This window comes from Mixophyes fleayi, chromosome 1 (genome assembly GCF_038048845.1).
Source record: "Mixophyes fleayi isolate aMixFle1 chromosome 1, aMixFle1.hap1, whole genome shotgun sequence".
NCBI lineage: Eukaryota > Metazoa > Chordata > Amphibia > Anura > Limnodynastidae > Mixophyes > Mixophyes fleayi.
Window position 1 is genome coordinate 343,126,181 of NC_134402.1, and position 27,756 is coordinate 343,153,936.

At 42.5% G+C, this 27,756-nt stretch overlaps 1 protein-coding gene across 1 annotated transcript; it reads right to left on the reverse strand.

Moving 5' to 3' along the window:
• Window positions 1-11,747: 11,747 nt before the first annotated feature.
• Window positions 11,748-27,569, reverse strand: ANKLE2 (ankyrin repeat and LEM domain containing 2). Its single transcript, XM_075216926.1, has 13 exons — window positions 27,138-27,569; window positions 24,128-24,556; window positions 22,999-23,193; window positions 20,989-21,182; window positions 19,935-20,123; window positions 19,721-19,843; window positions 19,425-19,491; window positions 18,796-18,968; window positions 18,387-18,493; window positions 18,079-18,269; window positions 16,460-17,099; window positions 14,360-14,491; window positions 11,748-14,231 (listed from the first exon to the last, which is right to left on the reverse strand). Exons 1-13 carry the CDS (start codon window positions 27,316-27,318, stop codon window positions 14,000-14,002), a joined length of 2,853 nt encoding a protein of 950 aa, XP_075073027.1. The 5' UTR covers window positions 27,319-27,569; the 3' UTR covers window positions 11,748-13,999.
• Window positions 27,570-27,756: the final 187 nt, after the last annotated feature.

Consider the following 27,756-nt stretch of genomic DNA (forward strand, 5'->3'; position numbering starts at 1 on the left):
TCTCCATGACTGTAAAGGATTGATCCTTCTCCAGCTTTTTTTATTTGACAGTGTTATGATCTGCATGTCCAAATGAAGAGTGGACCCGGACTATTTCCGGAGAAGCGCTCTCTGAAGTGGTCGAGGATGAAATTGCACGAAGGACACAGCTTCGAATGCCGATACCATGGACCCCAGCAGTTTCACGCAGCGGAGAAGTGACACTTCCCGTTTTTTCAAGAAATGGTCTTATGGAGATCAGAAAGAATCTTGTTGTCTGGGAAAAAACACCTTCTGACTCACATTGTAGAAGTTGAGAAAACGCATCTGCTGCACTGGAGCCAAAGAGGATTTGGACAAATTTAGAACCCAGCCCCAGGTTTCCAGAAAACAAATCATTAGCTGGATGTGGCGCATAGGAGGAGAATTTGACAGCGCTTTCAACAACAAGTCGTCCATATACGGCATAATAGTCCCTCCTTGAGAACGCAGGAGACCCGCCATGATGGACATTATTTTGGTGAACACCCTTGGAGCTGAAGAGAGTGCAAAGGGTAAAGCCCTAAATGGATAGTGTGCACTGCAGATTGCAAAATAAAAGAAACATTGAACATGTAGGTAAGCATTTTTATGTCGAACAATGCCAAGAATTCTCAGTGTTTCATGCCTGCAATCACAGTGCACAACAACTCCATCCTGAGTCCCCACACCCGAACCCTCTTGTTAAGAGATTTGAGGATTAGGATCGGGCGAAATGAACCATCCAATTTTGGAACTAAGAAGATGTTTCAGTAAAACCCCAAACCTCATTCCGGAAGTGGAACTAGGATTATCATGGCAAAAACAAACAGCCTCCAAATAGCCTCCTGGAGCGCAGGAAGTTAGACCTGTGGTGAAGAATCTGCGTGAAGGAAATTTGACCAAGTCAATAACATAGCCTCAAGACATAATCTCCTCTACCCAGACATCCGAAGTCGAGGGCCCACCCCTGGTGCTGAAAAAGCAGAAGACGGGCCCCCACCACATGATTGGCGCGGGTTGTCCCACCATGCCGCATCCTTGTCCCCAGGCCGGGAAGCACCACGCCTATCAGAACCCTGGCCCCTGTGGGAACTCCCCCTTGAGGAAAAAAGGCTTCATTCTTGAGGGAGCCCCTCTCAACCTGCCAAAAGGTACGTAAGAACCGAAACCTGGGCTTCTTTGGTTAAGCAGTGCTGAAAGGCAAAAAATAACCTTTTCCCACCAGTGGCTACCTGGATGATAAGTTCCAGTTTGTAACCAGAATAATCCCTACAAACGGCAAAAATTCTAGGGTACGCTTTGAGTCTGCATCAGTCCACCCTGAGTGCAAACACAACAAACGTCTTACTTACTTACGACTTACAAAATCAGAGGCATCTTGAATATGTTCTGCCAAAACCAATAAATCACCTCTAAGCACATTGTCTTGAAGAGTCTTTTGTTCCACCCAGCTCTGAATGGCCTTGTTGACCCAGGCAGTAACCATATTTGGTCAAAACAAAACTTCCCACCGCCACATATGCTGAAAAGAGAAAAAAAGTCACACTTTTTATATCTGGGATCTCTGAATGAAACCACACCCTGAACTGGTGGTTGTGGTGAGGTGAGCAATAGGAGGACCCACCTTGGGTGCACTTTCCCAATTAACAGACTCCTCCGGCAGCAATGGCTAAAAATCTAATTTTACCCGGCCTCTGAAATATTTGCAAAGCCTCAGACACCATTTATAAAACTTGAGGAGAAGGCAGGAAACAAACCTGCTTCTTTTGTCTTTTAAAAAGGTAGAAGCTTCTGTAACTGCAGGTTCCGCAAACCCCAAGGTCTCTCCAATGCCCACGATTAAAATTATCTAGACGCTGGGAGGAAGAGATGTTCAACATACCTAAGAAGTCTTCCCCCTCAGAATCCCAAAGCAATTCCCCATCCTCGTCAGAAGAAAGGTCAGAGCCAGGGATAGGAATATGAATAGTGTTAGAAATCTTACGTTTTTCCAGATGACCTATTGGGGGAGGGGGGGGGGTGGTGTCACCAAGCAAGTGTTCCAGAGAAGAGAAAGCTCTTGCCAGACTCTGGGTGGACTTCACGAGAGATACCGCCAAACCTGTTTCAGCCTGGACAATCCCACTAAAGGGTGGTGCCTGGCGTGAAGGTGGAATGTGTGGTGCATTTTAAGAAGAGAGTCACCTACCACTTTTGACCAAGTCATTACCCGAGAAAGTTCGGCTATGGATGTTGCCAGTGATCTAGTCCAAGCCGGTTCCTTTGCTAACAGCAGTGCCACCACGAGAGCATGCTCCAGACAAGACTCTGCCTCACATGCTGGAGACAGGGCTTCCGAGTTTGATTGTCCACAAGAAAGTTTTACAAGTATTTTGCACAAGTATAATGTTGCAAAGACTGTCCAGCAGAATCCTTGGAAGTCTCTTTCTCAGACATATTGATGTTGTAATAGCAAAGCGTCTAATAAACCCCACCTTAATATATCCTATATGTTGAGAGGAGCAGGACAAACAGAAAAAAATATAATTGTATGTCACACACACGGAGACCCACTCCACCGAGTTTCAGCATTGAAACAGTCTCTCAAGTGTGAATAAATACCTACAACACTGTAGTAACAAGGGGCATATGAAACGAAACACAGAGCTAACGTTTGTTTGAATGCACCAGAAAAAACAAACAGGGAGAGCACAGCAGGAGAAAAGTGCAGTCATAATATAGTTATTCCTGCCTTGCTACAGGGGAAAATGGCTGCTATCATGAAGAAGAGCCCACCAAAACACACATAGAGGAGGAGCAAGTCCCAGCCCTCCGCTATGCCCACCAAGTAATGGCTGCCTCCGAGAGGGAGATGCTCTCCGTTTCTATATTTCTGGTTTTGGGACATGGCATGTAGAAGTAAGAGGATTTTTTATACTCATGATAAAATCCTTTTCACTGATTCCATCTGGGGACCACTGCTACCATTGGGTTGTGTGAGGGGAGTGAAGTTTGGCACTTAACTAGTTGACGTGGTAATGCATCATGCTAACAAATCCCTCCCCTCTGCAACCCCACCTGTAGCCTCTTCAGTTTAAGTATAAAGCCCCACAGAAGGGGAATAAACTATCCAGAGACCAAACCGCAAAAGGGAGGGAACAGTGTCCCCCAGATGGACTCAGAGAAGGGTTTATCGCGAGTATAAAAATCTTCTTTTCTCTTTCATCCTATCTGGGGGATACGGCTAGCATGGGGACGTTCTAAAGCAGCCCCCTTAGGGGAGGGACTGCTCCAACAGCCCAGCACATAGAGCACTACAGCCAAAACTGGCATCTGCAGACGCAAATACATTGCATTGATAAAATTTTGTAAAACTATGGTTTGAAAACTAAGTGGCTGCTCTGCATAACTGGTCCGCTGAGGCCCAATTTCGCACAGCCCAGGACACCCCCACCGAACAGGTAGAATGGGCAACAATACGATCTGGATATAAACCTGCTTAATAGTCGACACAAGCCACCTAGCAATCGATTGCTTGGACGACAGCCATCCTCGTCTTGAAGAGTCACATAAAATAAGGAACCTGTGCAGCGAATTTTTGAAGTCCTATGGACAGATTCGGAGAGCTCGGACTACATCCAAAAACTCCATAAAGCATGTTCCTGAAGATTGTGGGTCCCCTGTGAACACTGGAACCACTATTTCTTGGTTAACATGAAAACTGGAAACTACTTTAGGCAGAAAAGTAGCAACTGTTATGAGAACCGCCCTATCATCGTGAAAGACAAGATATGGTATTTGACATAAGAAAGCACCCAACTCGGAACAATACGAGCAGATGCAATAGCTAGTAGAAATGCAATCTTCCATGTTAAGAATCGTAATTCCGCAAGTATGTAACGGTTACAAGGGAGGCCCTTGAAGCATATTAAGGATGAGATCCCAGGGTGCCGTGGGCAGAACATATAGAGGGTGGATATGAAGGACTCCCTGCAGGAAGGTCCTGACGTCCCATATGTCTGTTAGACGAAGGTGAAGAAACACTGAAAGGGTCGAGATCTGAACTTTTACGGAATCCAGACGGAGGCCCCCATCCAGGCCATCCTGGAGAAAAGCAAGAACCCTTGAGAGCGGGAGGGAGCAGGGTGGCAGGATCAACTCTCACACCATCCAATGTAGGTATGCCAGATGCAGTGGTAAATGTGAGCGGAGAATGGTTTACTAGCACAAAGGAGGGTGTCCACTACTTGTGGAGAGAACCCTCTAGACCTCCAAAGGTTGGCTTTAACAGCCATGCCGTTAAATTCAGCCAAGGTAAGTCTTGATGTTGGAATAGTCCTTGTAGAAGGACTTCTCAAAGAGGTAACCAAAGACCTGAACTTACCGCCATCAACAGATTTCTGCATACCAGACTCGCCGTGGCCAAACTGGAGTCACAAGTATGACAGAGAGTCCGCCCTGCCTAACTCTTCGAAGGAAGCAGGGAATCATGGAAATGGGAGAGAACAGGGACCCTAACCTCAAGTCCCATGGCATTGTCATATCCATGGACACTGCCAAGGGATCCCTTGCTCTTGAGCAAAAGTGTTGGACCTTTCTGTTACGAGATGGCATTAGCTCCTGGTCCGGGGTCCCCCTACATAAGACCAGAAACTGGAAGACCTCCGCATGGAGAAACCATTCCCAAGGCAAAATCGCATGCCAACTTAGATAGTCTGCTTCCCAATTCTGGATGCCTGGAATAAAGACTGCGGCGATAGAGGGAACTTGATTTTTGGCCCAGGTCAAGATCTGAGCCACCACCTCCATTGCTCATGTACTCCTGATATGGTCCACAGACAGGGGTGAGACACTAATGTGGCATTGCCAAACTGCAGATCTGTCAGGTGCCTGTGAAGGATGTTCTGGGCGCCCTGTAAGGCCATTTGCGGGGCTTTCAGTTCCAGTATGTTGATGGGGAGAGAGGTCTCCCCAGTGCCCAGCGTGCCTGAAGTCGCAAATGAAGAACCACAGTACCCCATCCCCATAGGCCGGCGTCTGTGGATACTAAGATCTGAGGGATTGTTTCACCTCTGGTGACAAGCGTATCAGTTGGCGTTCTAATCTATGATGGGATCCTGACCACTTGTTTAAGGGATCCCATTTGAAGCAGCAAGAGTGAAGTCGACCAAAAGGAAGAGTCTCGAAGTTCGACATCATCTTTCCTAGCAGGCGCATGCATAAGAGGACTGACGGTCGAAATATGAACTCTTGAAGGAATACCTTCTGTTTGTTGGTATCCATTATTCCCAGAAAGGTCATTCTCTGGCATGGAGTTACCCATGCCTCTCCAGGATCCTGATGATGAGCTGCAAGTGCTGGTCTAGCAGGTGAGCAGCCTTGAGTAGTAGATTGTCCAGGTAGGGCATTACTTGCCATTACCACCATTATTTTTGTAAACACCATGTTGTTGAGAGGCCAAATGGGAGAACTCGGAACAGTGAGAATCTGAGAAGGACCCGATGTGCCTTCCAGATAGGTATGTGGAGATAATAGACATCAAAGATGCCTATTGACGCCATAAACTGGTTTGCTTCCAGTCCATTGATAACCGACCTGAGGGATTCCATTCGAGATCTTTCCACTTGTAGGTGTAGGTTCAACTATTTTAGGTTCAGAATAGGGCGGAATGAACCATCTGGCTTTTGGACCAAAAAGAGTTTGGATTAGAAACCTTGTCTTTTTTGGTGTTCTGGGACTTTATGGATGACTCCTGGCGGAAAGAAGAGAGGCAACACAGAGGAGCATTGCCTGTCTTTTTTGTGGGTTAAGTTGGTGCGAAAAACCAACAGGTCTATTATGTATCCTCTGGTTATCTCGAAATCCAACATTCCTCCGAGGACTCTGCCAACTGATCTTTGAATAGTAGTAGACGTAGACATCCCCCCCACTCCCGCCGGAAAGGGGAGGACCGTCAAACTGCCAGCTTATCTGGGAGTCTGGGAGAAGGATGTGGATGAGGAAGACCTACAGCGGTGAGACTGGCTTCTGGTGCCAGATGGTCTGGACCTGTGTGTCTAGCCCAGACCAGATGAGCCCCCCAAAAGGGCTGTCTAAATGATGGTGCCCTAGGCTTTGGGACAGGGACATTGACTGGGAGGAAAGTACTTCTGCCTCCTGTGGCGTGGCAAATTATGCTGTCCAATTCAGGCCCAAATAACACTCCACCTGCGTAAGGGAGAGATTCCAAAGAGGTCTTTGATTCGGTGTCTGCATCCCAAGACCTGAGCCACAGAGTCCTGCTGGCCGCGACTGCAGTTGCAGAGACAGAGGAGGAGATGGAGGCTGCATTTTGGGCAGCCTCATGTAAGTATCCTGAAGCCTCCTTGAGGTGTAGGACAAGGGGAAGAAAGTCTGAATCTTGCAGATTTGTTGCCAACTAGTCAGCCCATGTTTCCATAACCCTGGCAACCCATGTTGAGGAAAACATGGGTCTAAATGACGTGCCCGCTGCAATGTAGATGGACTTAAAAAAAAAAAAAAAAAAAAAAACTCTCTCTTACGGTCTGTGGAATCTTGCAAGGTGGCTGTCCCTGGAATAGGGAGAGTGGTGAATCAACCCTTGGGACCTGTTCCCAATGGTTTAGATCTTCTTCTTGTAAGGGGTATAGAGCAAGGTACCTTCGTGGAATAACGAACCTGTGATCAGGTTGTTTCCAGGATGCTTTTGTAATTTACTTCAGCTTCACTGCTGTAGGCAAGCGGATCGTCCATCTCCTGACCTTTTTAAAGAGACTTTGATCTGTAGTTCTAGTCTAGACCCAATGCCTGTCAGACTGCTACCAACAGGTCGTCAATCCCGATATCTGGAATATTCCTCTTGCTCCGTAGCCTGTACGGAATCAGAATCTCTATAAGCTCGTCCTCCCCTTCTGAGGATCTCTCAGAATGAGAGAGGGACAGACCGGCGCGGGCTGGCAGGTTTCGGCCCGGGGGGGCGCACAGGCGGCCGCATCACGTGACACACGATGCGCGGCCGCATCGCGTGTCACTTGATGTGGCCGCCTGTGCACTGATGCGGTACTATTGAAAAATAATTTTCATCCACGGGGGGAAATGGGGGGAGGCGGCCGGCCCGAACAGCCGTTAGACTGAGCGGCCGGGATGCCCGCTGCCCCCCGGTCCAGCCCACCCCTGGGGACAGAAGGGGGTTAACGGATCGGTCTCGCTTTTTCTTGGTCCATACAAGAAACGGTTTAACGGTTTTAGGCCTCTGACCAAGGATGCGAACCAAGCCGGGTCTCCTGCAGGGGAGTACGGATGGATCCCCCGCCTAAGACAACATACTCGTGGTCCCACCTGTAATTAGGGGCTTTATTGTGCCTGAGGTTGAAGGGAATACCGCAGCAACAGACGGAATCTCTGCTGGTTTAGAAAGCAGCTGTACCAATGTGGTAACTCCCTGCGTCAGGGCAGCTGCCCATGCTGGCGTTTCCATTATTGGTGTTGCTTTAGTTTGGGCCTGCGCTACTAGGTTAACCCCACCGCAGTCAGTACAAAGAGCCTCAGGGCCCTGTTCTTCAATGGGTAATTTAATTTTACACTTGGAACAGGTATAATATTTTGCATGAGGTGCTTTTTTCCCCTTGTCATATATTTTATAAAGGAAGTGTCACAGCAATAAAATGTAATACAGGCAGTAACAAGAAATTGAGAAGATACTAACTAGTCTACGACAGAAGTTGTACATTTTGTGTGATAGAAAAAAGGAAATATCTATGCATGTAGTACTCTATATATTAGACTATTTGCATGAATACATTTTCTAATAAACCCCTATGTATATTATAGTATAGAAAATATTTTTTTTTTTATTTTTTTTTGGGCAAATATTGGATTTATTACAGATTGTATTTAATGATGGAATTATGCTTTAAGAGAAAACAATCATTTGTAAAAATAAATCATGCTATATTCATTTAAAACACCTGCTCAACACGTCACATGTAGACTAGTAAAGTGCTTGGATATTAATGTACAGAGACAGGTTACTGAATTTCTCCAAAACAGGATCCATCTGTGTGGAACCAAAATACAGCACATGACCTTTCAGACACGGCGAGTTGCTCAATGCGCTCACCACTAAGTCACTGACATTCCGAAGAACTAACAGATAACACACTCCATGTACTATCTCTGCGTGTTCCATGTACTATCTCTGCATGTTTTCTACTATTCCTAATCAGAGAACACTTCCTCTTCAGAGACACTTTTTTTTTTTTTTTTAAATTTTATTTTTGAATGGTCAAGTAACAAACAGAACCGACATGCACTGTCAGTAAAAAAAAACAAGCAATAGAAGCACATCACAGGTAACAAAGTATAAAATCAGTATAAAGATATAAATAATCAGTGCAACAATATGCGTGTATGGCAGTCGACCAAGGATTTTTAAAGAAATAAGGGAGGGGGCGAAATGCCTCGACAGAGAGTGGCATGACGCAGGAGGAAAAAAGGAGGGAGACTAGTACAGTAGAGAACAGGAAAGGAAAGAGACAAGAAAAGAGAAAGAGGGGTTTACGGGAGGAGGACGGACATGTGTAAATGTAGAGTCAAGTGAAAGGGGGATAAATCTGAAAAAATGAGAGCCATGGGCTCCATACCTTAGTGAACGATCTTGATGTCCTATTGATGATGCTGGTCATGTATTCCAGGCGGTGAACCTGCCAGACTCTATTAATAACAGCTTGAAGCGAAGGTGGAGTTTGCTGCCTCCAGTCTGCTGATATTTGGCAGGTAGCTGCCGATAAGATATGCCTAGCTAACTTATTCTCATGTCGAGTTGCCGCTGGCGCTCCCAGGGGCAAGAGGAAAAATTTAGGCTCTAATGGAATCGTTACCTGAATAATCGATTGGATCAGGTGTTTGATCTCGGCCCAGAATTTGAGAGTTTAGGACAAGTCCACCATATATGGATAAAGTTACCCTCATGGGAGCACCCACGCCAACAGCGATCAGAAGAGTCTGGGAGGAATTTATGTATCCGGGAGGGAACGTAGTACCAGCGGTACAATACCTTATAGACATTCTCTTTTATTTTAACGCAGATTGAGCTGGAGGCAGCATTCTCATATATCTCCGACCATTCCTCGCTCAAAAGAACTTCACCCAGGTCACGTTCCCAGGCCAGTTCATGCGAGACTCTAGTATTTGAGGAAGGTGGGGCAAGTTCGTAATATAATGTTGAAAGAAGGCCTTTCGTGGAGGACTGACGGAGACAGAGACGTTCAAATGAGGTAAGGGGGCGGGAGGAGAGGCGAGATTTGACAGTGTGGTGAAAGTGGCGGAGCTGAAGGAATTGGTAAAATAATTTAGTGGGAATATTTATTTGCGATTGGATATCAGAAAACGAGGGGAACACAGCTGTAGAGGTGAGATAGTTTAAGAAACGGACCCCTTGTGAGGTCCACGAGGAGAATGCTTTAGGGGTAAGGCCTGGAGCGAAGTCTGAGGAGTTAAACAAAGGAATTAGGGGAGAAGGATGGGGGGGAAAGGCCAAATTTCTGAGAGCATGAGTCCCAGACCGCCAGGGAATGTGTAATGACCGGATAAAGTGAGACACGAGCTCGTGGAAGCCATAGGAGAGTAGATGGGGATAGCATACCCAGACTTTCAGCCTCAATCTCGACCCAGACCCTGGAGGGAGTCAAGCTACACCACAGAACGCATTGAGCAAGCTGAGCGGAGAGGTAATAGCGTCGAAAATCAGGGATTCCCAGTCCCCATCCCCGCGGGGCTCTCTGTAGAAGCTTGAAACGGACTCGGGGGCGCTTACCCGCCCAAATGAATTTAGATACATGGAAATGGAGAAATTTAAAAACGTAGGGGGGGACTCGGATGGGGAGGGTTTGAAAAAGGTAGAGGAGTCTAGGGAGTATGTTCATCTTGACCGCATTAATATGACCTATCCAGGAGATGTATAGTTGCGACCATGAAACAAGATCTAGCTTAACTTGAGCAAGAGTGTGGGGGAAGTTGGCCTGAAAAAGCTGATGAGGTTGTTTAGTTAAGAATACCCCAAGGTACTTGAGTTTTTGAGGGCACCAGTTGAACGGGAAGGAGCTTTCTAAAGACACCTTGTCAGCTGAGGAGACATAAAAGTCTAAGACTTCTGTCTTGTCCGCGTTAACTTTATATCCCGAGAAGTGGCCGTAAAGCATTAATTCGTCTACAAGAGGAGGAACAAAGGAAATTGGATTAGCAATTGTTAACAGGACGTCATCCGCGTATAATGCTATTTTATGGGAAGAACTACCCACCGGGATGTCTAGTATTTGCTGGTTAGCCCGGATTCTAGCTGCTAGAGGTTCTATGAAAAGGGCAAAAATGAGCGGAGAAAGGGGTATAGAAAATATTTTAGTGGTACTTCACCTTCCATAAGGCTAAGATGTCTGGAGCAGGAAAGGTCTGTCAGCAGCTCTGCATGTTCCCCTCAGGAGTGGCTGCTGCTTTTTCCAGGCAGGTGGCACCCTGGGAGAGTCCAGAGTGTCTCTGCAGGTGGGGGAGTTATATTATTCTTAGCTCTCCCCATCCTACATCTCTACTGTCTGCCCCTCGTATATATAGTAATGCCGGCAATGGCGATCTGCTGCTTCTTCAATAAGTAGTAATCGCCCATCTTTATTCTGCGACTGCTGTAATAACCAAGTCCCCCCCCCCTTCTTTTCTGAGTGGATTTTGTATAATCCAAGATGGCAGCCTCCAATGCTTTGATTACTGGTGCTCTCTACCACTCGTGGCAGCGCTGGTAATTCAGGTAAGGAGCAGTGTGACAGCGGCATTGAAGGAGACTGTAAGCTCTTGAGAGGAGAAAAAAATTTTTTTTTTTTCTTTTTAATCATAGCTGTCAGTGGCAGTGTCCCCCAGATAGTGTGAAAGAGAAAACAAGCCATTTACAGTTGTAGCTGGCAGTGCCTGCCTCCGGTGTGCCCTCTACATGACCGCTAGCGTCATCTACTCCATAGAGGAGTCATGTCGCGTGGTCTTCCCCCTGCAGAGATGTCCTTTGCTGTCAAGGAATGGTTCAATGGGTATATTAGCAAGCTGTGCGGCTGACAAGCTTCACTCTCAGAGCCACAGCTGCCACAGCATCAGTGATGAGGGAAGTCCAGAGGCTGCACACTCTCTGTAGGGACCCAGAGTGCAGGCAGCCCCTAGGCTATTCACTCTGAGTAGTTAAAAACAGAGATGATTGCTATGCTGAATAAAATAAATAAAAAAAATAAAAAAATAAAATAAAAGTTAATAAAACCCGGAAAGGAGCCCAAAATATAATGCCAACTCCTGGGCACTTTATTTTAGTTAAAGTTTGGTCCCAGATGGGAGGAGCATAATGGGGAGGAGTGCATGTTCAAAGAAGTTATGTTTAAATTGCCATACTCCTACTCTGCTTACTATACCCCAATGTTTTGCAGTGTCCCCCAATGCAAATTTATATTTTTTGTAAATGTATTGCTGTTCATTTAATTAGGCAGGTCCATATTGTAAGTAACCAGCCCTAAGTATGATTATAAGTGCCTGGTGTTACTTCTTCACTTATCATGCATGTTTCCTCTGCTGCTACTGGCGAACATTTGGTTTCAGTAGTCAAAGAATATGAAACTTACAATGCAGACTGGCTCTTCCAAATGCTGCAAGTGTATGCCTCTTCTTGAAGCATTGAAAAAGTAATTGGCTGTTTACTAATATTGCAGTCTGAACACATCTGTATTAAGTGCACATGCTACGAATCAATGGGTGACAACGTTATCACATTTGCTTTATTAATCAGCACAACATTTTTGTTTTTTTTAAAAGAACCATAAATATTTGACACTTTAGACAAATAGAACAGCTTAAAACAAGTACATTTTTACAAAATGAATTTGCTATATTCAAAACAGAAATAAAACTCTATGTGGAATTATTAAAAAAAAAATGCCTTATGCGCGCAGCAACAGAAAGCATTAGATGAAAACGTGTTTCTCCATTTCCAATGCAGCAGACAGGTCGTAAATTCACTTCTTATATGTCGAGCCCCAGTTTTGCATATGGAAGACTGTGGAAACTAAGTTTTGCTCTAAGCTTCAATCTATCAATGGCACATGCCATCATTTACTGGGGGTGAAATTTTTATTTTTAAAACCGTACAGTAGGTAATGATTGGGGGGCCAAATGCAAGAGAATATGATATATAGGTATTGGCATGTGCTTATGCAACTTACTGTGCAAGATTTCTCTAATTCCTTCATTATGGATTCTGTGTGAGCGACGGTTCTCTTCAAATTACATCACTGCAATAAAGGGAAATCTTTAATAAAAAAACAATGCGGAAACAAACCCCCCCCCCAGATTGCAATGTGGCGTTCGCAGTATGTGCGGGATAAGTCTGACCAATAAATAGGGAGTAGTGTGTATCCTGAAGTTTGTTACAAGGTCAACCAAACAATTACAAATGGAAACCTGGAACTCTTGCAATGCTTACATAAAACTGAAAAAAATACACATTGCAGCACAATTTCCACACACTCACTTAAAATGCCACTAAACCTAAAATACAAGCCATCCTGTAAAAAGGGAACATTCAAACGTGTTTCCCAAGCTTACCAGAACTGTAGAAAGAGATAAATTGTAGCTCGCGGAGGGATAGTTTTGTACATACATAAGGCTTCCTGTCCAAGTCTACAGAAGGTCAGACAGTGAAAAGGCTGAAAGCACAATAATTGCACTCAGCATACATACACACATATATACATTTATATTTGTGAATGTAACAATAAGGGATCGGTCACATGAGCAGAATACTCGCGTTGCGTTCCAAGAACATTGTGCGAACATGCAGCCAGTAAAGAATTTATTTCAGTCTGCATAATTTTCTCGTGGTTTCTTCAGTGCCGCGTACTTTTTCCAACAGAACAATGTTCGTTCTATTTGGAGTGCAACATAAGCATTCCCCATTTGTGATGAGCCCTAAAGACTTGATTATCAGCGCTTTAATTGTTACAAAAGCCTCAACACAAGAGATATAATGCAATTCAGAAAATATTTAAGTATAAACAAGTAACAAAAGGCTTGTACGTAGACTGCAAACACTTTGGAAGTTTTCTTTGTGCAATTTAACATGGGAATTCAGTCACTTTCACAGGGATAGTATACATAATTTAAAGTGTGGTACTTCGAAGCTCTAAACAATTAAAAGGTAATCTAAGAAAAAAAATCTATAAAAAAAAAATATATAAAACACATAACTGCAATAACATGCTAAGACATAACTAAACCCTGGAGTCAATAAAGGTTATACTGTGTCCAACATTTAAACCAATCCATTACAAGAGTCTATAACTTAAAAAGTTTGCTGCTCCAGATTAAAAAAATGTTTTTGTTTGTTTTTCTTGAAAATAACATTAATATTCAAATATTTAAAACACAATATTAATTCAAAACATGTAAAGGCCACTAAAACATATGATTTTTTTTTATGTTTGTGCTAGACAGTAAATAGGTGCATATATGAGAGGCTGAAAACAATGCATTTAGTGCAAGAATTTTAGGATAAACTGCTCCAGTAAAGGAACATGGGAGAGCCCTACACACAACGGACGCAGACTGCAACTTATTGCTGAGTGCTAGTGAGTCACTAACTAGGCATATATAACCATATCTTAGGCTAACAGATACGTGAGCCAAAAGTGATTACTTGGCGTATTTCCTGACTGTGACTACTAAAAAGTTCCCCCACCCCTTTTAAACATCAGCACAAAACACATTTCATGATTAAGGTCTTCCATCACATTAAAGTAGAAATGGCAAATTCCAGGTGGAACCTTTAGAACCAAGTGTTCTTACACAGAACAAATGACTCATGTGAGAGGCGGAGTCTATTCCTTTCCAATTAGCCGTCAACCAGGTACTACAGCTCTTTCTCCAGATTTTAACTGTCCATGTGAGAACGTTAATCCATTGAAGAATCCTTAGGAAAGAACTGGACAAACAAGAACAAACTCTAAAGACCAGAGTGGTCAGAGAAATGACGTAACCGCAGAAGCTGAATGTGGCTGGCATATGCTGGGCTGTACCTCCCTGGACTGCTGTAATCAGAGGTGTTCATGTATCTCCCTGGGCTTCCTAGATTGGGACTGCTCCTACCAGGAGTAGAAAAAACTGTGCCACCAGCAGAGCTAGAGCCAAAGATTTGAGATCTGTTTCTTCCTGATAAAACTGCTGGGCTTGGCCAACTAGAAAGATATAAAAAGTAAATATAAAAATTAAGTAATTTAAGGGAAAAGTTCAGTGGGAAGACAAGAATAAGAGGCCTGTAAGTTATGTTGCCGTCAAGATAGGAATTTATCTCCCAGGTTCATACCTTTGTCGTTCTATACTGGAGTAAGACAATACTGCTTTTATCCATTTGGAAATAGTGGGGAATTTCTGTGCATCAATTTCCACATTTTCTATAGCAGATAAAACATCACTGTCTAGCTTGGAAGGGTCATTCCTGAAATAGAGGAAACCGCTAATTAAGCTATAATGTCAACTGCATACCTGAACATGAAGACATTTATTGCATGTGATACATATAGAAGTGATTTACATATTTTCTTTGTGTATGATTATGAACATAATTTTACCAAAAGACATATTTAACTTTCCTCCTAGCTACTGAATAAGTGGTCAAGGGCACAGACTATAAATTGCTTACCAAGAGATACTCAGAGTTTGAGTACCATCTGCACTTTTCAACTGTTGTGTACAAGTCACTGACCAGACAACAAAGCAAGGTTAACTAGGCTGAGAAACTGACTGCAGAAAAATTGTGTACATTGTGGCACAAATATCTACATATGTACATAGGTGAAAATCTGAAAACTCAGTTACACTAAATAGATTACGGACCCCTTAATCTCCTGAGAACATTACCCTATGTTAATTTCAGAGTTTCATTACTTACAATTCTAATAAGAAATCATTTTTGGGGAGCACAGGAGTAGACACAAGGCTATAAATAGCAACCCAAGACTGGGTGGCCAACACACTCAGACAATCAGGGCCAGCTGTCATTTTTATCCCTGAGTCATTATTATTATTATTAATTTTTATATATAGGGCGCCACAAAGTATCCGTAGCGCCGTACAAGGACAAACAATGGCACAGTACAAGGTGAAACAGCACAGTACAAGTAACAGTAAGCACTATAACTCTGGGGGCTCAGGCACAGCATGAAAGAGAGGGAGGGAGGTGAAAAGTGAGTATAGGCAGGTAACTATGGCCCAAGAGGGTGGGCACGGATGACAGGTTGAGAGTCACTGAGGGGAGCGGAGAGAAGCGAGAGGAGACAGAGGACAGAGGGACTGAGAGGAGCTGAGCAGAGTAGCTGGAGAGCGCAGTTAAAAGTGATGGAAACAGAAGGTAGGAGAGTCGTAACATTTATTCCTCTAATGCACAGAAATGATTATGGAAGCTTCCAAGCACGGGTCCATTAAACAGCACATCCCTAAACATGTCAAAGTACACCCTTTGCTGTCTCAATTCAGGGTGTGTAGCCCGGAAAACATAAAATTGAGGCGTAGAAAGTGTCAACATCGTAGCATCACATCAAATAAATCAACGCCCACACTGAAGGAACATCCACACAGCCTTAGGAAAGTCAGTTTGGACATGTGTTGGGTCATGGAAGGCATGCTTTGCTCCGATTGGCTTGATATAAGCTTATCACCCCCCTTACACATTGCTACTGGATTTCTTCAAAGTGTAAAAACTAACAGGGGACAATATTTGAATTGCACTACTGGGCTCACTGATTCCGTGTCACAAAGGGAACTTGAAGGGTCAAATAAGTTAGGAGAATGGACATATATATATATATATATATATATATATACAGAAACTGAAATGGACATATGTTATGGTTACTTTTATAAAGATTTATAGCTGCCTTAACACCATTTTACTATTTTCACATTGATGTCACCATTAATATATATTATTTGCAACTTTTAGGTTTGTGACTCTAAGTTATTATATTTGTTCCATTTTCATTTTGTTTTACATTTTAGTTAATTTGGGGTGCTATTGGTGCAGAGATATTTGGAGGGTGGGGGGGAGGGGGGGGGGTTGCACCTCAATTTTATGTTTCATCACAAATTTTTCAATGTGGGCAACCTATTTTATGGAAAAATAAATCCAAAATGTAACCCCCATCATACAGGAAGCATGGGTGTAAACTACATTATATACATAATATGAACAGGACAAAATTCCAGACAAATAGAACATGGTCCTTAAAAATAACAGTGCTAATAATGTCACGTCCGGGTCTGAGTCTACCAATCAGCATAAAGAAAGTCATTTTTTTTTTTTTTTGCAAGTCTGTCATTTTAAACTGTGAAAGAAGCCTCTCTCCCTGTAATATTACTGTGAATGATTTAGAACAGATAGGCGCTAGTTGAGCACAAATGTACATACCCGAGCAGGAACGTTGCTTTAGTACTTTGGTTTTTAGATGGTGTTTTCATGACCAGTTGCTGGCTGGGAGAACCTGAACAAGAATATAAAGGGGACAACTCCGCATTCCCTGGTGAAAAAGCTTTGTCCGGCAGACTTTGACTAAACAGGGCATTATTACCTTGTGATAACCCTGAACATTTTGTTGTCCTTGCCAAAGAGCTACTGGATTCAAGATCCATAAGATCATTAGACACGGTCATCAGACTCATTTTTTGAGTAACCGCACATTCGCCTTTTATAGGCGATTCCTCGTTGGCTTGCTCAGACAATGAAAGTTTATCAAACTCGGCCATGAGGTTGGATACAGGAGATAACATTCTCTCCTCCAAGCCCTGCTGATGTCTGTGGTCCCCAGGAAGGATTTGGTCATTACTCAATGGACTGCAGAATTCATGCTTAGTTCCGTCGTTACGGGGGCTGCTCGGGAGGGGTGTTGTGTCCATAATACACTCTGGTAATACGATGGTCTCAGAAGTCAATGAGAGGCTATTCTTTAGTGCTGCATTCTGACGGTTTTTTATTTCTTCCAGACTCATGTCTTCATCATCATCCAAAAATGCTCCAACAGAAATGGAATTGCAGAACTTTTTGCTTTTTCCTGTAAGGAAATCATTGAATCCTCAGTAACTATTTTTTTTCCCCTTTATTCAAACCAATGTATATTGAGAAGCTAGGAAATTAATATTGTATTACAGCAGGTAGCTGGAGAGCAAAAACAGAATATACATACATCCTAGAGACAAGCAGTAAATATAAGTAAAATGAACACACTAGGAAGCAGTGCATTAATGATTGGTACAAAGATATATATCAGAAACAAAATGTGTTGGGTCTAATGGTATTGTTGCAAATACATAGAATAAAAATCATATAGGGCATTTAAGTTCATTAAATACACAGCAAAAAGAAGAGGCATAGGCCAAAGAGACTAGGGTAACCTCTGACCAGCAGAGGGATGGTGGGCGTGGCTATATATTTGAACCTATTACCTTCTGTGCATTCAAATCAATACAAGTGCCACAGGAAGCAAAGACAAGATTTTTACTAACCGTAAAATCAATTTCTCTGACTCTATTGGGGGACACTGAGTGACATTGGGGTATAGTAGTTGGGACTAGGAGTTTTAGCACTTAGACCTGTTTTAATGTATACACTCCTCCCCTAGTATGCCCCTCCTCTCCTGCAGATACCTCTGCAAACTGAGCAAGCTTAATCTGCAGACACAAAATCACCGTGCGCCACTAGCCCGTTTCTAAGAAGGTATTAAATAACGGCAAAAAACAATAAGACTTCAAAACGCCATGCCAAATACATATTGAGGTCTATTGAAGTAAATGAGTGAGATGGGGAAGCCAATGGAAATTGAGAGCAAAGGTTAGTATTGTTTTAAGCATGATACAGGTCTGGTAGATTTGCCAGCAGATATATGTTAAAACAATATGTACTTTACCACCTGCAGAATGGAAGGGGGGGGGGAGGGGGATAAAATCTGGACTACTTAAAATATTTAAAGAAAAACCAAAAAACATTTGGTTTTAGCCAAATCTTTAACAAATGTCAAAAAAAATTAAGCATACCTGCTGGAGATGGGGTTTTATATTTATTGCAGATCTCATGGTCGTGGTCCAGATGCATCCGCTCACTTGTCTCCCTCCTGCTCAAATATTCCTCTAACTTCCCCAAACCTTCCTGGGAAGAAAGATTGGCAAAACAACCCAGAAATTCCCAATACTCCACCCATGGGACATCCAGCTCATGAGCAAGCTCCCTAGCAGTAAACAAGAGATAAGGGGACACAATCAGCATTTTACAGATGAAGCAGAAAAATATTGGATTCCTTCTGTCACAGCTACCAAAAGGCAAGAGATTGCAGATAGAATCTCACCTTCCAACTCTCTCCTCGCCTCTTTCTGGATCTGTTTTCCTGACATTATGAAAAAATACAGCCCTGTCCCGTGGTGGGGTCTTCCACGTTCTTCTAAAGTCTTCAGCCTAAAACATAGAAAAAAGTGAAAAAACTGCACAGTTGAGTCTACACTGCTGGCAGCGGAGAGAGAGAGACATTGGTGCTACCGAAATACTCTTATGGAGTCATACATCACTTCCATCCACCCCACTCGGGTTATTTTACATGTCATTCACTTGTGTGTGTTATAATAAAAAAACAAAAAATATGTTACCCAATGCAGGGGAGTTACGTTGGGAGCCAACAACACAGGGGTGGGGAAGATCAGTTCTTTTATATGAAGTTTAACTTTATCTGTTAAGCAGTTTAAACAACTATGCAGTCTCACCTTGGAAGGGCTCATTGGTCCAGCGAATGCTCTCACGGCTAGCAATGGATCTTTGGGGCTGCCAGAGTACCTGGGCTGTGACAGAATATCGGGCTGTTCTGGTGACCATGGTACTCCAATAATAGGAAAAGAGGAGTTATCTTCCGCACGCAGTAGAGGAACATAAAACTGGCCTGGTAGAGAATTGCAACAGAACATTTGTTATAAAGCCACGTGAAAACCACTACATAAGCAGAAAGTAGCAGGGAGAAAGTTAAACTCTTAACGCAGGAACAGTTATTGTGTTGTACACGTCTTTCTGAAACTTTATTTTACGGAATGCATTACTTTACCTTCCAATGTTCTCTGCAGTGAATACAATTATATACAGAGAGCAGCAAAAGAAAAAGATAAAGCAATGTATTTAGCAAAACTTACAAAAAAGCATTTATATATTCACTTGTCATTTAAAAGGTGAAGCCTGTTCGCGCATCATTTCTGGTAATCAAATTCATTTAAAGTATTTTTAATTTACTAACAAACACTATGATTTCAAGTAAAAAAAACCAAACTATACTACAAAACAATGTTCTTAAAATAAGTTGATTTACTACAAAAATTAGTATGAGAACATGTCTCATCATACACACCTTTTAGATATTCTCTAATCTTTACTTTCAATTCTGTAGATTTATTTTTGCTTCGTTCACATATAACCTGTGTACAAAGATGTTAATAGTTTAAAAGAATGCTGAAGAACATCAATATTAATTAGCATTATGTAATTGTCAATGGGGAACTGAGGATGTGTTGACATAACTGAAAAACTAGAAAATTAGAGTTGGGTACATATGGATTTCTAAATCTGTTGCATACGCAGAGTTGGAACAAAGCATTCTCAATAAAATATTTTCTAAACAAGATACAGCACTGGTAAGATCATTACCTCCTCTGGAGTCTGATTATATTTGTTCCTAGGATTTTTTATGATATCAGGATGTAAGCACAACACGTTTACAACTTCTGCATTGCCAAACTTGCAAGCAAAATGCAGAGGAGTATCAAAAGCCTGAAAGAAAAACAATGGTAAGAAAACTTGTCAACACAACTTGAGAAACATTCTACATAAGAACCTGCAATATACTACTTTGGAAAATTACCATTTTATCAGGGGTGTTGAGATACAGATCAACAATATATCTAATGCGTTTCTGGAGCATGACATCATCATCATCAGGGTACATTAGTCTCATGAATTCTGGGTTTTCCAGGGCATCCAATAAAAGCTGACTGATCCCAGCCTGGTTTTCCTTGGAAGCCACATGCAAGACATTGTATCTGCACCCTTCCTATAGTGAGCAAAATCAAAAGGCAAGATTATTTCCATGTTAAGCTTCCAACAACATATTGAGCGGCACAGTGCATAAAGGTCTACACATTTCAGCCACAGAAAAGAGTTGAGGGGGGTGGGGGGAGGGTGTTACAAACTATCTGCAGATATGCAACACAGTATCATCAATCTAATGCAAGACTGAGCAATTTGGTTGCTGTGGGTACTGTCGTTACACTGTTAGAAAGCAGTGGTTACAATTACTAGAGCAGTTGCTAGATTAGAAACATATAGCACAATACGCTTCATAGCTAGACCATTAATACATAGTTTTAGTGCTAGACCTTCATTCAAGTGGGGGGAATTTCAGACTTCAAAAACAGTGGCGGGTAACACTTGTAGCCACCCAGGCGGCTGCTCCCAATCTTATTAGATCAGTCAGCAGACTTCACCTCTTTCACGTCGTCCATCACTGTTCTAGAGGATACCAAACTTGGGATATAAAGACAGCCATGGTAGTTGTTAGCAGCAAATAAAGGCTGTAATTTTATTAATAAATTTGTTTTGATTTATTCAATTTTGGCAGATTTCTTTTCCCTTGTAACCTTGTTGTATGACCAATACACAATGTATGTTGAAAAAGAAAAAAAAAGTTTGTTTTAGGGCAAGTTGGTTAATCCAGATCAGTGAAGAAACCTGATCCTTAAATACAGCTCAACACAGGAGAGATTTTTATATATTATATATACACTTGGACAGGGAAATCTAGTATATTACTGTACATGCTCTATAAGGCCAGGAGCAAAGCAAAGGAATAGATTATGTGACTTCTGCAGCAGCATTTTTAATGTTGTTTCAGTACTGTAATATATCAGCAATGATACCTGCACCACAGTTGGGTTGTCTCCAGATCCTATAAGATAACGAGGATTGCTCCAAATAAGATCAGAAAAAGTGGCAATATCTCCCTTTTCCACAGCTTTCCTCAGTTTGGCAGTCAGATCTTGCGTCCTTGGGCTTTTGAAGCTGTTTGCCTTCTCCTTGTTTATGTTTTCTACATCTGGAGCGGACACTCCATCTAAATATCCAATAAATAGTCTTAACTAATGCAACGTAAAAGTGAAGAACATACACAAAAGAAGATTTTTTTACTCGCCGTAAAATCGATTTCTCTTACTCCTTTGGGGGACACTGCGAGACACTGGGTTATAGTAGGTGGGTCTAGGAGTCTAGGCACTTAACTTGTTTGATCTTCATATTCCTCCCCTACTATGCCCCTCCACTCCTGTAGATACCTCAACTTCTTGCTAAGTGCCTGGGAGATGGGTCACTTTGGTATAGGATCCCGTCTATAATTTAGATATAAGTTTTCATGTTTTTATTTTTTTCTTTCCCTTCAGGTGCAGCACAGGGATCGAACTCAAGAGCCAGAGGAGTGAATAGCCTGTCGGCTTCCTTCACTCTGGGTCCCTGCGGAGGGGGAGCAGCAGCTTAAGCTCACTCACCCCTTGCACCATTGCCAGCAGCCTGTCCTTCCCCTAGATTAACGAGCAACAGGGGGACACAATGTAAGTATGCCATAGAAGCAGCATTTATTTAAGAGGCACTAGGTTTTGTGCTCATTAGGGACGGCCATACAAACGGACGCAGTTACACTTTGCTAGTCGGGCGGGAGTGATCCTGTAGCAGCCTCTCATCCTGACCCGATGAACGCGCTGGCAAGTCCTCCCTCCCCCTAGACTATGAGCAACGGGGAACAGAGTAACGATCGCGCTCCATAGGAGACGATTCATTCATGGGTTCAATTCTAACCAGGGCCCGATCTGTGTGGAGTTTATGTTTTCAGGAAGTGTTTGCATGGGATTCCTTCAACACTTGAAAGACATGTCTGTCTGACAAATACTAACCCGGGTGTCTGTCTGATAGGGAATATAGAGTGCAACTCCACAGGGGCAGGAATGTGAAGGATTAAATATTTAAAGTAAAGAGCTGCTTAACATGTTGGCACTATATAAATAACCGCTATAGATATAGCAAAATAAAATAGCATTTAGCAAGTCTAATATTCCTTTTATTACACTAGGTTAGGGTGGCCAATCCGCAGATCTTTGACTTTGAAATTGAGGCTCCTGACTGGCTGGGTGATTCACTGCGACTGTCGGCACCAGGAGCACTGCTGATAGCCACAGAGAATCTCCCAGCCAGCCAGGAGCCTAAGCGTGTCTGACAGCAACTGCGCCATATGAGCTCCTCTGCATAACGCAGGGAGGACACGTTATCACTGCTATTCAATCAGCGAAGGAGGAGGAAAGTGTGTAGTCTGCTCTGCCTCCTCGCGGCTCCAGCATCTGTGTGACAGGTGAATAAGGGGCAAATAGGGAGACTTGATTGGCAAGTATGGGGAATGTGGGTAGATCTCATGGCATGTGGAGAGGCTGATGTGTATGTAAGGGGCACATGCTGAGGTATGGTGGGAATGTGAAGAGTTTTGAGGAGCATGTTGGCTATTTATAACTTTTTTTTATCCCCACTTCAACTGTTCCCCCCACATTAATTGTGGATACAGAATCACCGTGAGCTACTGTGGAGAGACGAAGTACCATATGAACCCTGCTGTGCAGGACACAGCAGCAAGAGAAGAGCTGAGCTGATTATTCTGAACATGTTGGCATTGTTGCATATCTTCTTTTTCACTTAGCAAGATATTAGTAAATTCTATTTTATTTTCAATGTATGCGCATATTTATACTGTGTATATGGATATGCACACATATATAAAAGGTAAAGTCGGATCTTTGCCACATGGATATTTTGGCTCTTAGGCTCCCACTGGTTGGCCACACCTGCACTAGATATATCAGGAAAGGCTGAGATGACAAAAAGCCCCCACTCACCTCTAACAAGACCTGAAGTAAGTTTCACAGGTGACAAGGACACAGAAGATTTGCTGGGCGATGGGTAGTAGTCACATACTCCGTTAGCAAATTTTTCTGCATCCTCTCTTAACTGGAAAGCCTTGAACCGTGCACCCTTCATCATCTTAACAACCTGAAGAGCTTCTTTTTTGTCTGTGTAAATGTGTACCTTTTCTGAAACACACAAAGTTTAAGTGCTAAGCAAAAGCACACACATCATTTTCATGTAGTGCACAACCACTTGCTGCAATAACAACTAGTATATCAAGTAACGGTACTAGTACTGTAGTTATTTTTGTGTTGTACCTGCAAATACATCTTAACTGTAATAGAGTATGTTGGCTGCTTATGCTTTTCTAAACCTCTCAACACTATAATCCATGTCTATTATACAAGCCAGTAATAACAATTACAGGGCATGAGTAGATAAACAACATGGGATAAAGAAAATAGTAGCCAATCATTAAGCTACGAGACAAAATGCTCCCCTCTAACAACCCAGCACTCCCAAAACACAATCCAAATGCCAGACACTACCTAGACATTAACATTGTGCTACTGTACATACATTATATCATGGTAATTGGTGTTCCGTTACAGATGATGCTATAATACAGGATTTGACACAATGATGTACAATTCAGGAGACAGTCAGTCAAGGAGCCTGGGAAGTGTCCATCCATTGACCGAATTAAAAAGGACTACACAAAGATAGACTCCAGCAGTTATTTTTTAACCACTCTGGCCACCTAGTTCCTGAGCTTTGCCCCTGTTATAAAATATATCACTGATGTATGGGAAAATGCAACACGACTTGGATATAATCATGCATTTTAAGAATTGGTTGTGGTATCTTTCAAAAGGTTGACTTTAGTGATGGCTGCATTAAACCACGTGCATTGGGTTTCAATGATGCTTATAGATTAAATGGGTCAACTATATACCCTCTACCCAACCCCCCCCCCCCCCTCATCCTCCATATCTTCCTTGTCAATCCTTCACCTACCTCCAGATTCTTGGTATTGCCATTATTTGTATCGATTAATGGATGCTCCATTGTACATTTTTGAAAATAAAGTGCAAAAAGAAGACTAAAGAGTCAACTTACCATTTCTAGCCTGCATCTCCTCATACACAGGGCAAACAGCATAGAACAATGGGGGATCATTACAATGGGTCTGCACGAAGAACCGATCTACTGAACTCCCAGTGGCTGCCGATTCTCTTACCAACATGGTCTCTTCCATAGGAGGGTTTAACCCAACACTATACCCAAAGTCCCTGTCTTCAGAGCACTGAGTTGGCTGAACACAGAGCGTATTGTGTCTATGGTCATCGGAAGATTTCCCATCATTTGAAGTCTCCAAAACAAACCCTTGCTGTTCCAGTAAAATGCGAGCTAGTTTTTTCTCAAATATAGACCTAGTGGTTGAAGTGATAGGTCCACACTTTAATCCTGCTTTCAATATCTCCTCCCGTAGCTCGTCCGGGTGCAGGAGCTTTAGGTTGCTCAAAATCTTATCCATACTTTTTTCAGCTATGGGGAAAAGAAGGAGATTGACAGATTATAAATCGACACCAAGCTTATTCTACCACACCTGCTGCAATAGGGAGAAAGACACTTTTTGCATACAGGTATAGTTTCTACTACAGATTATGCACAGGTCCTTTTGTTGGATGTACGCCCACATCTGTCAGAGCAGGCCAATAAAACATTTAGTAAAGCAATCCTACACCAACACCTGTTCTACAACATAACACAGAATAAAGACCCTATGGCATCAGGCCTTTTCTGTGTATACACACTCCTCCATTACATTCCAAAGTAAACGTTGGCGGGTGCTGCTGTAATGTAACACAAATGTAAACAGGCCTTCACTAAAGTCGCCGTGTACTTAAAGCTGTCTAATTCACATTTTGTGATACAGCTCCAGTCACGACAACCTGTTTAAAAATAGATAACTCTTGGCATGAGTCATTCTTTGTAAGTGAAACATTCCTGCACTGCATGGATGCAGCTTATGCCAAGGAACAAACCTTAAAATAATGTACTATGCAGAAGCCAAGAAAAAGAAATATTCCATACCAGAGCATACTAGGCTAGTACAGCTTGTAAAAGTTTATTTTACAAGGGATTATGATGAATTAGCTTTTAGAAACAGACAAAATTCATTTTACTTCCAATTAAACTGGACTCAAATGTATTTAGCCCTCAATGCAAAACCAACAAAAAGTTTTAGAAACACAGAAAAAAAACTGCAATGGGCAGATTATTCTTCCATTTACTGCAGGAAATTTTTATTTTTAAAGGGATGGTGGCTAAGTGGTTAGCACTTCTACCTCACAGCACTGGGGTCATAAGTTCAATTCCCGACCATGGCCTTATCTGTGTGGAGTTTATCTGTTCTCCCAGTGTTTGCGTGGGTTTCCTCCGGGTGCTCCGATTTCCTCCCACACACCAAAATAGGTTAAGTGGCTGCTATCAAAGCGGACCATAGTCTGTCTGTGTATGTGTTAGGGAATTTAGACTGTAAGCTCCAATGGGGCAGGGACTGATGTGAATGAGTTCTCTGTACAGCGCTGCGGAATCAGTGGCGCTATATAAATAAATGATGATGAAGGGATGCAAAACAACTTGGAGACTATATTGATAGCATGCATACATCAGGACGTTTCTAACTAAACGTTCTTTTTATTCAGCCGTTTCCCACCGCTAATGCCAAATAGCATGAGAAATATAATGGGTGTTTGGTTCTACAACCAGGAAGCAACGTTGCTTTCTCTAGCATAAAGATTTAAAAACAGTTCACTATATGGTAGCTGCATTTTCTTACTTCATTCAGACAGTTTTGTTAAAGTGAAAAATAGCTAATTACGCAAAACTCTGCTGCAGCTTGTAGTGCTTTTAGCAGGCCCGTGTATTTAAAAGTCTGTGACAAACTAATCCTACCGCTTAGTAATGTACAATTTAGTCAAAAATACCATAGGAACCTATTACTAGTCAGATTATAACTGAACTCACAGGCAAAGAGGGGCCCATCTGCAGTCATCTTTCAACTGCACTAATGAACATGCCTGACGGAGTGCTGTCAGGTATTACAATCATTCAGCCCAAACACATTGTGATAGTCAATATTCAGACAAGAAATTTCAGCATGTCTATATAATATAAAGATGTGTCACAGCAATATGCCTGCAGAGATGCACAGGAGAAAAAAAAAAAAAAAGACTTGAAACTTAGCTTATTTGCAGACATTATCTCACTCAAATGTACAAGCAAAACTATTTCCAGACATCTTAAAGCATACAATTAAAATTAAATATGTGGATCTTGTATGTCAAAGAAAAATGGCTTTAGTTTGAGCAAACATAAATCAAATAACTTTAAGTGGCAAATATTTAAATTCATCTCTTTATTTTAAAACTAATCTAGAATAAAAAAAACAGATTTATTAAATAATGGTGTAGAAGTAGATTATACAATTTGAACAGTCACTAGGTCTACATATTGTTTTCAAACTCCTCTGTATAAATTTCTATATTCCACAATATCATACAAAAGACAAGTTATACATACTATAGAGAATCATACACCTAAAAAAAAATAAAAAAATGTATTCACTAGTGCTTATGACCTAAATGCATATGAATGTAGACAACACAGGGCAATAAACCACATGCACTTGTTTTAATCCATCTCCTCAATTTGTTTCTGCCACTTGCTGCTTATAGGGAGTGACTATAGAGATTCTGGACCAGAACGATTCTACCTCTATACTTATAATACAAAAGGTGGTTGTAACAAATACTTGGAACTAGACTTCCATATTTTTTTGAGGCATCTGTATGGTAACAGGTAAACATATGTTGTGCTGTAAAAAAATATAAGCAATTTCCCTGCACAGACTATGTTTAATGTCTTATCGTGGACATAAGTGTTACTGCTTTTTATTTTAAACAAAAAGAACTTCACAAGAGCACTGTTTTGTGTTTACAGTTTACTATGTGTTCATGTGACACAGGTCTTTGTTTCTGGAGATATACCATGCAGACACCTACACATTCCACCAGCCACCGCTATTATTTATATGAAGGTGTTAGAGAAGGAGTCTCCTCACCTAGCAGCACCTCCCAGCCGGGCTGTGATGGGAAGGGAGGCGGCTCAGAGGAAGACTGTGTCCAGAGTCTTCTCTCCGCCAGGCGGAATAACCAACCCACCAAGGCCACCAGCACACAGGCCAAGAGAGCCGGCCACCCCACTGCAGCGTCCCATCCGGACAGGAGCTCAGAGAGAGTCATCCCTCGGGGATCAGCACTCTGTGGACAGCACGCATCCAAGGCATATAGTCCGATCTCCTAGGTCTTCATAGACTCAGCTGCTGACCCGCAGCCTCACTCCAGAATCTTCCTCTCTTACCCAAAATCCCCACTGGAAGGCGTCCCAGGCTCCTGACTCCGCCACGTTCCCGCAGCCAGTACGTCTGTGCCTACCACGATGGGAATGGCTAGATCCCCTTCACCGATAGGACCTTCTGACATCACCAGGTCATGTGACTGCTGCGGTCACATGGTACACCGGGGAGGAGGCTGCTGCGGTCACATGGTACACCGGGGAGGAGGCTGCTGCGGTCACATGGTACACAGGGGAGGAGGAGGCTGCTGCGGATGTTCCTGTGTAGGTAGTGACAGTAATGGAGGGCCAGGGCAGTGTTATAGCAACAAACATTGCAATATTTC

Coding starts and splice junctions, on each gene's coding strand:
- ANKLE2 (XM_075216926.1), bottom strand. CDS start 27,318: ATGACTCTCTCTGAGCTCCTGTCCGGATGGGACGCTGCAGTGGGGTGG. Junction 23,194..24,127: donor GGAGATGCAGGCTAGAAATG/GTAAGTTGACTC, acceptor TGTGTGTTTCAG/AAAAGGTACACATTTACACA. Junction 20,124..20,988: donor ACAACCCAACTGTGGTGCAG/GTATCATTGCTG, acceptor TGCTCACTATAG/GAAGGGTGCAGATACAATGT.